Below are 13,750 nucleotides of genomic sequence, written 5' to 3'. Positions count from 1 at the left end.
GTAACTCAAATTTGACAATATTTTGGGTCTAATAAAACTAACTTTCAGAAAAGCAGATGATAAATCTTTAAAGAGTCATTATTGTCCTGTAAATGTACATCAAAAAGAATTCTCAATTTAAATTTCTTTGCAGTGTATTGTGACCGCAATTCTTAAAATCAGCCTTTGCTCTTTGAAGCGATCTTTCGCATTCAAAATAGTGCAGACGATTTCGGAATCTCAACAATGCAACCGTTTAACTTCTGTAAGATGCTGTAATAGTCATTGTTACGTACAATCACTCCCAAAGAATGAATTGTAGTGCAAGGGAAAAAAAAAAGTCTTTACGCATAAATCTCTCTCCTTCGACGTACACGGGGGTCAACCTTGAACTTTAGAAAACGTGACTTGGGCACACTCTTAAGCACCTGGGTTGGGCCCGAACAAAATAGGCGCCTGTAAGGCAAGAGGAACCTACAAATGCACTGGGAGTGGCTGAGGGGGTTCAAAGACCCTTTTGCTAACAGGTGACGGAGCAATGTTAGAAAGACCTTTCCTTTAAAAAGCAAAATTTTTTTTTTTTTTTTTTTTTTTTTTTTTTAAAGTAGAGCAGACGACTTTTTCTCACCCTTCCGGCTTCTTAATAATCCATTATGCATTGGAGGAAGCTCAGAATTCCGAAGCAGGAAAGTGCTACAACCACAAGTAATTTTTTATGTAGTTTACCAATAAATATTGATATGAGAGCGCCTATAACTAAGTCTTCCCATCTTTTTAGTCACCATCATGCCTCATTAGGTTACGTTACGCTACGACGTCGTTTACAATGCAAGGCAAAGTATGACAAATTTTCCCTTCGAGGAGGCATTTTACCATCCATGTCACCAGATAGATTACCAGTTCTCTTCAATGTTATTATCATTCGATGTCTATCTTTGAAATTAACGGGCTTTATTTTGTGTGCACTCTTATATAACCTTATGTATTAACACGGCAAACAAGGCAGTTGGGACTAGCGCGGCAAATTGGAGGCTCGGACGGCGAGTTTAGTACGTTTACCATTAGTTTGTCTTCCGAATTTATTTTATTTTATTTTTTCGTAATTTATTCTTAGTGTCATTAAATCTTTTTCTTCCAATGAGTTTATAAGGTATTTCTCCCGCCTTCTTAACATGCCTTCGTGGTATAGTGGTCAGCACGCTCGGCGCGTATTCGAGAGGTCCGTGGTTCGAGTCCCGGCGAGGGCATTGCTCATTTTTCATCTCTCCTGCGTTCAAAAATACCTAGTATGTCTACAAGTTTATTGCTTTTTGTTGCATGTATCCTGCGATTATGCTTAATGCTTCATTCTTTTTTAAATCATCGATATCAGATGACAAGGCGGATTTTATGGCCACCGGCCCATCGGGAAATTTCCCGAATTCCGGATAGCTCCATCTGCTTCTGCCTCCATAACCTGTGTACATTGCTATGTAACTCCTGTTTTCACATTCAGAGTAAAATGCAATAAATTACATGATTTATTCAAAATTAGGTATGGAGAATCGAATAATCGAAGTCTTCCAATTCCAAAAACCTCGCAAAAAAATTTATTCAAAAGCTCATTCCTTCTCCCTTGTTTGTCATTTGATATTTTCGAATCGTAACTAAACATGCTAATTATAAATCAAAATTTTTGGAAGATTACGTTCATTTGGCAATGAATTAGGGCTTTCATTTAATAACAATAATGAAAAATATTTAAAAAAAATCTGAAAGGTCTCAGATTTTAACGGTCGACCGGAGGGATTAATTAAGGTTTTTTACGCTCTCACTGAACTCGCAGTCTACCACTCTGCTGCTACACTCACTCCTTCTAACCCCCCCTTTTTAGTATCTTTAGCTTCATTATTAATCATCATTTACTTCGCACTTACGCCATGTACAATAAACAGCAAAATTACAAAGAACATAAAGCAGCATATCAGTATTCGTTTAGATGTACCGATGCAGCTTTAAGTGTTGGCATACATTCTTAGCCCAAAGGGGCGTTAGACCCAAAGCATTTTGGGTCGTTTCACTTTCTGCGTCGGTTCACTTTTCAAACTGTTGCCACCAAATATTATAACTATGTATTATATTTAAAGAAATTAAATAATGAAGCATCTTCATGAATGCATGAATGTTTCTCGCATTCCGAAAAAACAACGGTACCTGGAGCCATCAAATTTTGAATGACGTAGACCTGCAACGGAACATGGGCACTTGGAAGCTCGAATTTTGAATTTCGAATTTGTTTTATTATCTATTTCAAATTTTGTAAAACTTTAAGAAATTTTTTATTTCTAAGCGAGAAATGGCAACACTGTACGGATAAAAAAAAATTTATATCCAGCGTGCGAGACTGCGTATCGGAAATTCTCCAGATATGCTGTTTTTAAATATTTTATGCTATTGTTGTTGAATATTATGTGGTTTAAGTGCGAAGAACATGGTATTTAATAAATAAAGTAACACACAAAACTTTAAATAAATGCCCTTTTGGGCGCAATATAAAACCTGAGAGCTTTCAGAGTTCCTTTACTTTACTTTACTTTTTTTTTTTAGTAAAGGTGGTGGTTCAGTCCTACATATTCACGGAAAAGGAACCAATTTCGCACAGACACTTTATTTGGCTGTGAAAAATCCATTGACCTCCAGTTCTAAGCAGAATTCTAACATAAATTGGACGATTAAATTTATTATTTGCCCAACTCCTCAAGATGCTCACTGAAGTGTAGCGAAGAATAAGACATTAATTGAAGATCTATCAATAGTATTCTTTGTTCATCCATTCATTTAAAACATTGGAAAATCCATAAGCTGAAACATTCTAAGCACTTTTGGCGCCGGCCGATGTTTTGCATATTCTGTTTTCTTTTCTCTTGTCAGAAATGGTATTATTTTCGTTACAAAAGTTTGACAAGGGCTTTCGTACCTGTCCATTTCGTTCAGAAGTAAACTACGCTGACTTCGGTTGCGAACCTTTCTTCAATTCAAATTTATCATTAGGTTATTACAGTTGATCGTTTATCGGCACGCAAAACGTTGCTCAGAAACAAAAGGTCCGTTACTAACTTTGAAAGCATTTTATTGTTTATTTTCCAATCAGCAATGGCGCCAGACCATGTCAGTGATTTCGACGTTAGTGTTGCCAAAGATTAATACCCTTCTAAAGAAATTTACAATTACTGTCACGTTTGAGGTTAAGGTATTTGATTTATTATGTTAAGTCGTTTACTGTGTTAAATTTAAGAGATTTATTTTATAGAAAAATGCATTTTGTTGAAGTTAAAAAAATAATAAACAGATAGAAAAATAGAAATACAGCAAATTCCCAGTTTTACAGGGGTAGATTTACTGACTACTGCCTAAAAAGATAAGTTTGCTCAATCGAAAAATTAACAACAAAGCCTCCACTCGTGTTTAACTCAGAATAAGAAATAAAAACTAAACTATATCTAACTAAGAGACTTAGTCGAAGCTAACAGAAGTACCTAACGTAGTTCGCCCTTAATTTAAACTAGCCGGCGAATACGTATAATACGGCCCAGCGTAACAGCTTCAGGAGAGATTTAGCCTGAAGGCAAACACGCGCTACTCAAGATTCCTAGCTCTCTCTCACGAAGTAAGTTGAACTTTGCTTAAATATTACTTCTAACTCAACGTGATTCTAAAAACTCATTCTGGTAGGGAGTTTTGAGTGGAAACAAAAATTGATAGGAAAGCGCTTTAAAATTAAAATATACCTTACAACATAACTTAAATGAACGTGATCCGGAATACACCGCATGCCCAAGGAAGTTCTTACATGGCTTCGCTCGTAGCTGGCTGAGTAACGACTTTTGTGGACAAGGTATACAGGGTGTCTCAAAAGGTCGCTGCCAAACTTAACATGCTGATCTGTCATATCATGACACATAGGAGTTACATAGGAACTTGTGTCGGAAAATGCGAATGGCGACAGCTAGGGGGTAATGTTCGCAAGCATAGATAGGAAAAAAGAAAGGATGTGGGAGGATGTGTTACTATGACTTTTATTAAAGAACATGGCTAAGTCACAGAAGATGTTCAAAATTCCTTCCATTTGCCACAGTGCATGCTTCACAACGTCGACGCATGAATTCATGGACCCGTTCAAAATCGGCAGTTGTCACGGACACGCGCCGCCGCTTCCACGGTCCTGGATCCACGAGATCCATGTCCAATGTTCCTGTTGTCTCGTGCGCCATGGACTTCATGTTTCCCCACAGGTAAAAATCCAAGTCAGGTTGGGAGATCGCAGTGGCCATGAGACTCGTCAGTCTCTGCCAATCCAGCGATCAGGATGTGTCTTATCGAGGTGTTCCCGCACAGTGCTGTTAAAATGTGCAGGTGCTCTATCATGCTGAAATCAGATGACTTTGCGTGTAGCTTCTGCAACGTCAACCGTCAGATCCGGCAACACTCTTTACACAAAATGTCCTTGAAGAATAATGTTAGTAAACCCATTCATCTTTCTCCTGCAACCCATAAGCCTGCGAACATTGCCCTCTAGCGGTCGCCGTTCGCATTATCGGACGCAAGTTAATACCTAAATCTTGATTGTCATGGTATGACAAACCAGCATGTTAAGTTTGGCAAGGACCTTTTGAGACACCCTGCATAGTCTTCATCACTAAAAAAACAGAAGTTTTTAATGCGAGTTTGAATTCTTTGTTTGAACAATGTTCAAACAACGAGTTAAAACTCGCATATAAATGTCGTTCAAATTTGCCTGTAAATATTTTTCTTTATTGTCATTTATAACTTAGTTTCTTCATTCCTAAATGATATTTACTCTTTGGTTACTTACTAAGAACTCTTTTTGTTTATGAGTAACACTGATTTAATTTGTCTAACTAAATGAATATATTGTCCAAATAAAATGCTTGGAAATATAGGAATTACTTTAGTATTTTTTCTGTTATTTAAAGGGATTATTTCCCTTTGCTGTATTTTTAACTGCCCTTGAGTTAAGCATGCACGTCATACTGTACCCGCCCGGCGTTGCCCGTGCATTTAGAAAATGCAGATAAGTGAATAGCGCAGGAATAGTACTGTAGGACATGTAGACTGTCTCTCTCTGTTCCCCCCCCCCCACAAGCTACAAAAAAGAAATGAATTGTAATTAATCGATTTAATGTATCGTCAAAACAGCAAACTAACGCTAGAATAAAGAAATCAATTGTTACAATCGAACGTTATTTGAAAACAAATAATAATATCAGTGAGTCAAAAAAACCGTGATTAATTAATTATAAATAATAAGCTACAAAAAAGAAATGAATTGTAATTAATCGATTTAATGTATCGTCAAAACAGCAAACTAACGCTAGAATAAAGAAATCAATTGTTACAATCGAACGTTATTTGAAAACAAATAATAATATCAGTGAGTCAAAAAAACCGTGATTAATTAATTATAAATAATTTTTTTAAAATTTTTCTAATTCAAAAATCGAAAATCGGGCTTCGAGGTCTGGTGGCCAGCCCCTTTGTGCTTCCGTATAAAAAATTCCAGGTCCCTGCGTGCGATAGATTTGGCTGGAGAGCTCGGTCAGACAGACAGACAGACAGACAAACAGACAGACACATTACACTTGCTTTTATTATTATAGATGTATCGTCAAAACAGCAAACTAACGCTAGAATAAAGAAATCAATTGTTACAATCGAACGTTATTTGAAAACAAATAATAATATCAGTGAGTCAAAAAAACCGTGATTAATTAATTATAAATAATTTTTTTAAAATTTTTCTAATTCAAAAATCGAAAATCGGGCTTCGAGGTCTGGTGGCCAGCCCCTTTGTGCTTCCGTATAAAAAATTCCAGGTCCCTGCGTGCGATAGATTTGGCTGGAGAGCTCGGTCAGACAGACAGACAGACAGACAGACAGACACATTACACTTGCTTTTATTATTATAGATTAGTGTTCAAATTGTTTTTTCAGTTTTTCTCAAAACGTGTTTTTTTTTTTTTTTTTTTTTTTTTTTTTTTTTTTTTTAACTTTTGGTACACTTCTTGAAAACTATTCAGCCTAAAAGGTTTAAATTTTCACAGTTGTTTATCTTAGTTATTTCTTTGAAACTACGCAGGATATAAAATTTATAATCATTAGGTTTGGATATATAAAAAATTTAATACCATTTTTTTCTATGATTTTCAAAACATTTTACTAATTTTTTTTAAATATTTTTTCTTTTTAAGTAAAATATAAAATACTGCTTATCATTCTTAAATGATATGTTTTTAACCATCATTTAAAATTTGAAGGAGTTTGATGAAGTATTTTTTAAGAAAAGTGTACCAAACTAGCATACTGTCACAGAAAGATTCATCAAAGGTAAGAAAAATGAAACAACTGGTTTTTAAAAACATTAAGCTTTAAATGAACACTTTATGTGTTTTATATAATCTACAAGCTGTCTATTTTAAATGAAAACAAATTAGAGTATACGTTTATTTTAAAAAGTTATACCGTAATAACCTTTGTCCCGAAATAGTTGCATTTCGTCAGTCGATATGTCACGTGTTTCCTTAAATGTCATATTCTTCGTACTTAAACCATAAAATTCAATTGAACAGCAATATCGCAAACTAATTTAAAAGGAATCAGAATTTCGGATACAGTCTCGTGAGCTGGAGATAATTTTTTTTTTTTTTCGTACAGTCTTGCCATTGCTCAGTTTGCAATCGTTGAGTTTCTTAATCAAAAACTCATAAATGTTTTACAAAATATGAAATAGATAATAAAATAAATTCCAAATTTGGGCTTTGAGATGCCCATATTCGGGTGGAGATGTACGTTATTCAAAATTTGATGGAAATAACTTGAAAAGTGATTCAGACTTTTAAAGTTTTCGACGAGCAATGCCAAAAAGAAATTACTAGCCCTTCTGTGCTAACGCCATTTGGGCTAACAATTATATAAAAAATTGTGCAAGAAAAGATACGTTATTTCGGAAAATTTTTCATTTATACAGATGTCTTTTTTTCAAAGTGAACAACTGATTAATATCCGTAAAGCAGATGCAATGAAACTGCTTTTTATCTGGATTATCTTATCCTACTACGGAAATGCTTTAAAAAACACAACATGTTCTTAATCGATTTCTGCAAATAAAGTTTTGCCAAGGTTAATTCTTTTCGGATATTATTTCATTGGGGAGAACATGACTTCTGTGCTAATCTGGTCTCTACGTAAGTTGCTTATTAATTTAACTTCTTTGATGCTTCTTAAAGAGTAACTCCTGGCTTAATTGTTTGCTAATTTATACTTGATTGATGTTTTTGTTTCCTTTTTCTTTTTATTCCCTGAAAAAAAGGAAATATTGTAAACTCGAAAATTTTCGGGTATCATATCTAATATGGGCACCATATTACTTCCTTTATACGTCTTATTAAATTATACATACTTTTTCCTGCACTTCATTTAAACTTATTTCTTCGAATTATTGTAACTTAATTAATCTGTTCCTCAAGGCAAGTTTAAAATGACATAAAAAATTGCAAATTTTGAAATTATATATCAATGCATACTTCTATCGTATGAGAGTCATATTTCTTATTTTATTTTTCATAACGAGTATAAAAACTTTCCCCGTTGTAAGTTTAGGAACCGGGAAATAGTATTCAAAGTTAAATAATGGTATTAGTCGAAAATTTTTATTTAATTTTCTAATTTGAAATTGCCTAAACATGAATATTTTTGTATTTAAAACATTTCAGTAACTGGAAATGCATGACTACGACCAACGATTGCGAAAATAAACGCCGAATAAGGACTTTTAAGTCGGCTAAGGGGAAGGGCATATATATATATATGTGATATTTTTAATGCGTAGTCGTGATGGCAGAGTGGCAAGACGAGAAGAAGATGTTGGTACCAAACCAAGTTCAGCTAATTAACCGTTTTTATTTCTAGCCACATTAGAATAATTCTTCGTAGACTATACCGTTTTTAATCAATAATTTTCTTAGATACACAGGTTAATGGGGGGCGACATCATTTTGACGGGCAAGCAGAGCAGCGGGAATATTTTTGCAGTGGCGGACTCTAAGAAAAGAATTACGTAGTAATTGTGCCAAGGGTATTTATACGAAGTCTGATGCATAAGTACAGCTCATCTGTGATTGGTTAATTTTATGTAACATGGAAGGATCTCGAATTTAGGAGAACAGAAGAATTTAAGGGGAGAGCACCAAATCTAGAAAAGTTAATTTTGAGGTCGCCAATTATTTTTAAAGCAGCCATCATATTTTGTTATATCTTACATATATATATGTCTGTTTGGTTTTGCTGATTGCAAATAAATAAATAAATAAATAAAATCCGAAAGATTTTATATTTTATATTACGCCCAGAAAATCCGAAAGATTTTATATTTATTTTATATTACTTTTTTTTTTTTTTTTTTTTTTTTTTTTAACGTTTTGTGTGTTAGCATCATTTGTTAAATATCATGTTCTTCGCATTTAAACCACACGAAGTTCATTTCAACAGCGATATCACAAAATATTTAAAAACAGCATATTTTTAGAATTTCTCATAGACAGTTTCATTCGCTGGAGAGAAAAAAAATGTTTTTTTTTCCCGTACAGTGTTGCCATTGCTCACTTTGAAATTGTTGAGTTTCTTACAAAATACAAAACAGATAATAAAACACATTGTAGATTCAAAATTCGGGCTTGCAGGTGCTCATTTTCGGGAGGAGGATTACGTTATTCAAAATTTGGCTTTAGGTACCGTCGTTTTTCCACATTGCAAGAATCATACATACACATTCATGTAGATTCTTCATTATTTAATTTCGTTAAATATAATAGACGGCGATAATATTTGGTCGCTGTAGTTTAAAAAGTGATTCCCGTTTATAGTGAAAGGCCATAAAGTGCCGTTTTGAGATTAATAGCTCTTCTGGGGTACGGCTCGTTTGGGCTAAAAAAAAAAAAAAAAAAAAAAAAAAAAAAGGAAGGGTCACAACTAGATGTTGCAGCACTCCCGTATACGAAATTTAAACGTTCTACTGCTAATCGTTTTTGAAGTATGCAAGATACATACATATATGTATACACACATTCGTTCAGGCGTCAAGAAAAAATCCCTTTCTAATTCATTTTAAATCCATTTTACAATTCGTTTGCGAAAAAAACATTCTTTTATTTTTCCCGTAAGTACAGACGGCATGCAAAAAATTCGTTCAAATGGATTCGGGAACGGTCAAAAGGATATAACGTGTAATGTAAAGCTTTGAAAGTAAATTTGAATTCGAAAATGTTAAAAAATACTCCAAATTAGGTCTATAAAGCAGAGTGTTAGTTTAATTCGATGGAATTCGAAACTGTTAGAATAAAATACAAATTACTTAGTGACTGTTGATAGAATACGAAATGCAGAATATAAAATATTATATCCATTTAAACACAACTGAGGAATATTCAGTGACAGACTTTGTTGGATTAAAGACAAAATTATTTGGGGTAACATAAAATAAAGGAATAAAATATATTAATATCTTAATTATTAAATAGAATAAGAGATAATTAATTTAATAATTATTATACTAAAGATGAAGCAGTGTCATAATTGAGTATAGTGACATTCTTTTCGAGTGTCGTAATTTTAAAGGCATCAATTTGAATAAATTTATTTGAATGGAACTTCGATTATCCGTAAGGATCGGGACTGCCATTTTGACGTATAACAAAATCGTCGATTATGACAAACTCCTGCAACCAATAAAATATATGAGCAGTTCATAACATAGTGCGTAACCTAGGACGTTGAAAAGTATTATTACGGATTTGGTATTTAAATAGCTAATGTTAGTTGAATTATAAATTAAATTGTTTATTCCCCGTGAAGAGCAGCGTGTGAAGAACATTAAAGGAAAGCTAAGCCGGAAAATTAAAAATACAAGAGCACGTGCATTTAACATTTAATAAATAAATATCTCTTTTTGATTTCGAGAATTTCCAGAAAATTCTCGCGCGCGATTAAAAATCTTATAAAAGGAGGAAAACCTCTCAGTTCGGTGTGATTTTAGTTTGTTGTTGCTTTAAGAGTTTGTTTAGAAAACTGCACTTGTTGACTGTATCGAATTCGCGGATTAGCTTTCTTTAGCTGTTTTGAATTACGTTCTCTTGAACATTTGAGTAGTTAAAAGGTGTGTGAGGTGTATTTAATTACGGCAATGCACACTAGGGCTATCTGCCTAAGGGGAGATATGCCTTCGTAGAGGACTTTCTAAGGGAAACTGGCTCGTATACACGTTACACGTGAGGAAAACCACGAAAACACCCATGCAGCCAGCCCGTTTGCGGGATTCGTGAGTAGTTAAAAGATAACTACTGTTAGATATTGTTATACTGAACGAATATCTGAGGAAAATTAATCATTTTTGATATGATAATAATAAATTTTGTTCATTTTTCATCGGACTTGTTCATTCAATTCAAACGAATCTGTACGCACTCAATAATTTTTGGTGTCAGGAGTGGGGTGTTCTGCAGTTCCGCCGTATGTGTCCTTCAGCTCCACAGTTCCAACATTTTAAGGTCGGTTTCTTGTCATTGATATTTCTTTTCAAGGCACTGAGTTGTCTGGTTATATCGTCTAGACGAACAGTGACTTGATCCCTTGGCTCCTGGACATGAGCAGCTCTGATTGGGTGGCGGTCTCTACGAGTTGCTTGCTGAGCTGCCTTGAATTTCTAGAGCGCTTTTTAAATCTTTAACATCCGCCTTTCATAGAGCCTTCTGTATTTAGAGATCCCGGATGCCATCGATAAAATACTGCAGGGACAGGATTTCCCTCGTTTCTCTCTGACACTTCGTAAAGGCGAGGTGGGACAGCCTTTCAACATCCGTGGCGAGCTCCTGGAGTGATTCTGTGGGCTTCTGTTGACGGGATTTCAATTGAAGCCTGCTGTAGTCTTTCAAACATTTCTCGCCAAAGCGCAGCTTTAATGCGCCAGATAGAGCTTCGAAGTCAAGTCTCTGGTTTTCGGGAAGAGTCTGCAGAATATCCGCTGCGTCTGCTCTCAGAGAAGCAGCGAGATGACAGGCCTTAGCTTGGGAATCCCATCCATTCACGTCCACCACTACTGAAAATTGCGTCTTATGCACTTGCCAGGAGGTCTTCCCGTCATATCTTAGAAAGGTGCTTCAGAAACTGAAAGAAGCCAATCTGAAGCTGAGTCCTGCTAAATGCAAATTGTTCCGAAAGGAAGTGGCTTACCTGGGACATGTCATCTCTGCAGAAGGTGTGCGCGGATCCTGAAAAGGTGTCAGCGGGTTAAATTCTGAAAACATCCCGAAAATGTCCATCAGCTGAGAAGCTTCCTAGAGCTTTACACCTTCTGTAGGAGATTCGTGAAGGACTTTTCTTCCATCGCAAGACCCCTTCATAAGCTGACAGAGAACAAGCAAAGATATTTATTTGTAGGCAAAAGAATGCGAGGATGCATTTAACAACTTAAAGGAAGCTTTAACATTTGCTCCAATCCTGATGTATCCTCAGCTGGACAGACCATTTATTCTCGACATGGACGCGAGCAATGAAAGTGTCGGTGCTGTTTTGTCCCAAGAAATAGACGGCCAAGAACGTGTAGTAGCCTACTGGAGCAAGTGCCTGTCTAAACCGGAGAGGAATTACTGTGTCACTAGGAAAGAGTTGCTCGCCATAGTTAAAGCCGTAGAGCATTTCCATCATTATATATACGGCAGAAAATTCCTCCTCCGCACGGACCATGCCTCATTGGCCTGGCTTTTAAATTTCAAGAATCCTGAGCGTCAAATAGCCAAGTGGATACAGAGACTCCAAGAATATGACATCACTATCCATCATCGTAAGGGATCATCACACGGGAACACCGAAGCCCTGTCTAGAAGACCTTGCCCAGAAAGCTGCCGATATTGTTCCAGGGTGGAAGCGAAATACGAGCTGCTGACTCCGGTAACAAGGCAAATTACAACATCACCATCGGCTGATCGAGACCCGTGGAGTTATGATGAAGTCAGGAAAGACCAGCTGGAAGATCGCGACATTAAACCTATAATTGATTTAATGGAGTCATCAAACAGAAAACCTACCTGGCGGGACATTTCTATCTGTAGTCCCACAAGAAAACAATACTAGAAACTCTGAGATTCACTTCACATTCGAAACGGCGTCTTATTCCGGAAATTCGAATCGGATGATGAGAAGACGTTCCGATGGCAAATGATACTTCCAAGATCCCGGATTCCTGATGTCCTTAAAGAACTACATAACAGCCCTACAAGAGGTCACTTTGGAATAATGAAGACCTTGCAGAGAGTTCGTGAGCGCTTTTACTGGTATGACGTTCAAAAGTGGTGCCGATCTTGCGATGCCTGTGCAGGTTGAAAAGGACCGAGAAAACGCAGCCGAGGCAAGCTGCAACGTTACAACGTAGGTGCGCCTTTTGAACGTATCGCTTTTGACATCTTAGGACCTCTGCCACAAACTGCTGATGACAACAAATACATACTCGTTGTCATTGATTACTTCACCAAGTGGCCTGAAGCGTATCCTATTCCTGATCAGGAGACTGTCACAGTAGCTGAGGTGATGATACAGCACTGGATTTCCAGGTTCGGAGTGCCTCTTCAGTTACATTCCGATCAGGGAAGGAATTTTACGTCGGCAGCAATCAAAGAACTCTGCAAACTACTCGGCATTGACAAAACCCAAACGACGCCATTACATCTCCAGTCGGACGGCATGGTAAAGAGTTTCAATCGAACCATCCTTAATAACCTCTCATTAGTGGTTTCCAGGAACCAACAAGACTGGGACAAGAAATTACCACTGTTTTTACTGGCCTACCGCACTGCTGTCCACGAGGCTACCGTCTATTCCCCATCACAGATGCTCTTCGGTCGTGACCTTCGTCTGCCTTGTGATCTATTGCTTGGTCGTCCTCTGGATGCTCCTTTATCGTCTAAGGAATACATTCAAGATCTCCAGGACCGGTTTGAAGTGATGCACAACTTTGCACGAGAGCGAGTCAACTTGGCGAAGGAGAAGATGAAGACCCGATAGTGACACAAGAGCTACTGAACATCAATTCCACGAAGGAGACAAGTTGTGGTTGTGGAATCTGACTCGACGGAAAGGACTTTGTCCGAAATTACAGTCACCTTTAGATGGCCCGTACACAGTCCTAAACAGGCTGAATGACGTCGTGGGTCGGATCCGTAAGTCTTCGAACTCTAAACCTAAAGTCGTTTATTACGACAGGTTAGCTCATTACTATGGCCATAGTACGTAGTGTAAATAATTGTAAATAATGTAAGACCATGGTCCTTTTTGTTTCTAAATGTGTATTTGATTTGATTTGTATTTAGTATTTGATGTGACTTGTATTTTGTAATTGATTTGACTTGTATTTAGTATTTGATTCGACTTGTGTTTTCATTTGATTTGTTTAAGTTAGTTATTGCATTTATTGATCATGTTTTTTTGTTATTTTAATGTAATGCTTTATTATTGCATTTATGCTTTAGTTGTAACTTTGGCTTCCTCTCCAGGGATTGTACTGCCCGGGACGTGCAGTCCTTGGGAAGGGGGCAGTGTTACGGATTTGGTATTTAAATAGCTAATGTTAGTTGAATTATAAATTAAAGTGTTTACTCCCCGTAAATTGCAGCGCGTGATGAATATTAAAGGAAAGCTAAGCCGAAAAATTAAAAATACAAGAGGACGT

At 36.3% G+C, this 13,750-nt stretch overlaps 1 protein-coding gene across 2 annotated transcripts in view; it reads left to right on the top strand.

The window, feature by feature from the left end:
* Positions 1–7,132: 7,132 nt before the first annotated feature.
* Positions 7,133–13,750, top strand: part of LOC118186006 (uncharacterized) — a 56,350-nt gene continuing 49,732 nt past the window's right edge. For both annotated transcript variants that reach the window (XM_085811619.1, XM_035355982.2), the window contains exon 1: positions 7,133–7,220. In XM_085811619.1, the coding sequence (XP_085667745.1) occupies positions 7,193–7,220 (28 nt within the window). In that variant the 5' untranslated portion in view covers positions 7,133–7,192. The remainder of the gene's footprint in view (positions 7,221–13,750) is intronic.

Source organism: Stegodyphus dumicola, chromosome 2, assembly GCF_044657685.1.
Source record: "Stegodyphus dumicola isolate Sdum_Otavi_A_Nest chromosome 2, ASM4465768v1".
NCBI lineage: Eukaryota > Metazoa > Arthropoda > Arachnida > Araneae > Eresidae > Stegodyphus > Stegodyphus dumicola.
The sequence above is the reverse complement of the archived record's forward strand: the minus strand, read 5'-3'. Positions and strand labels throughout refer to the sequence as shown.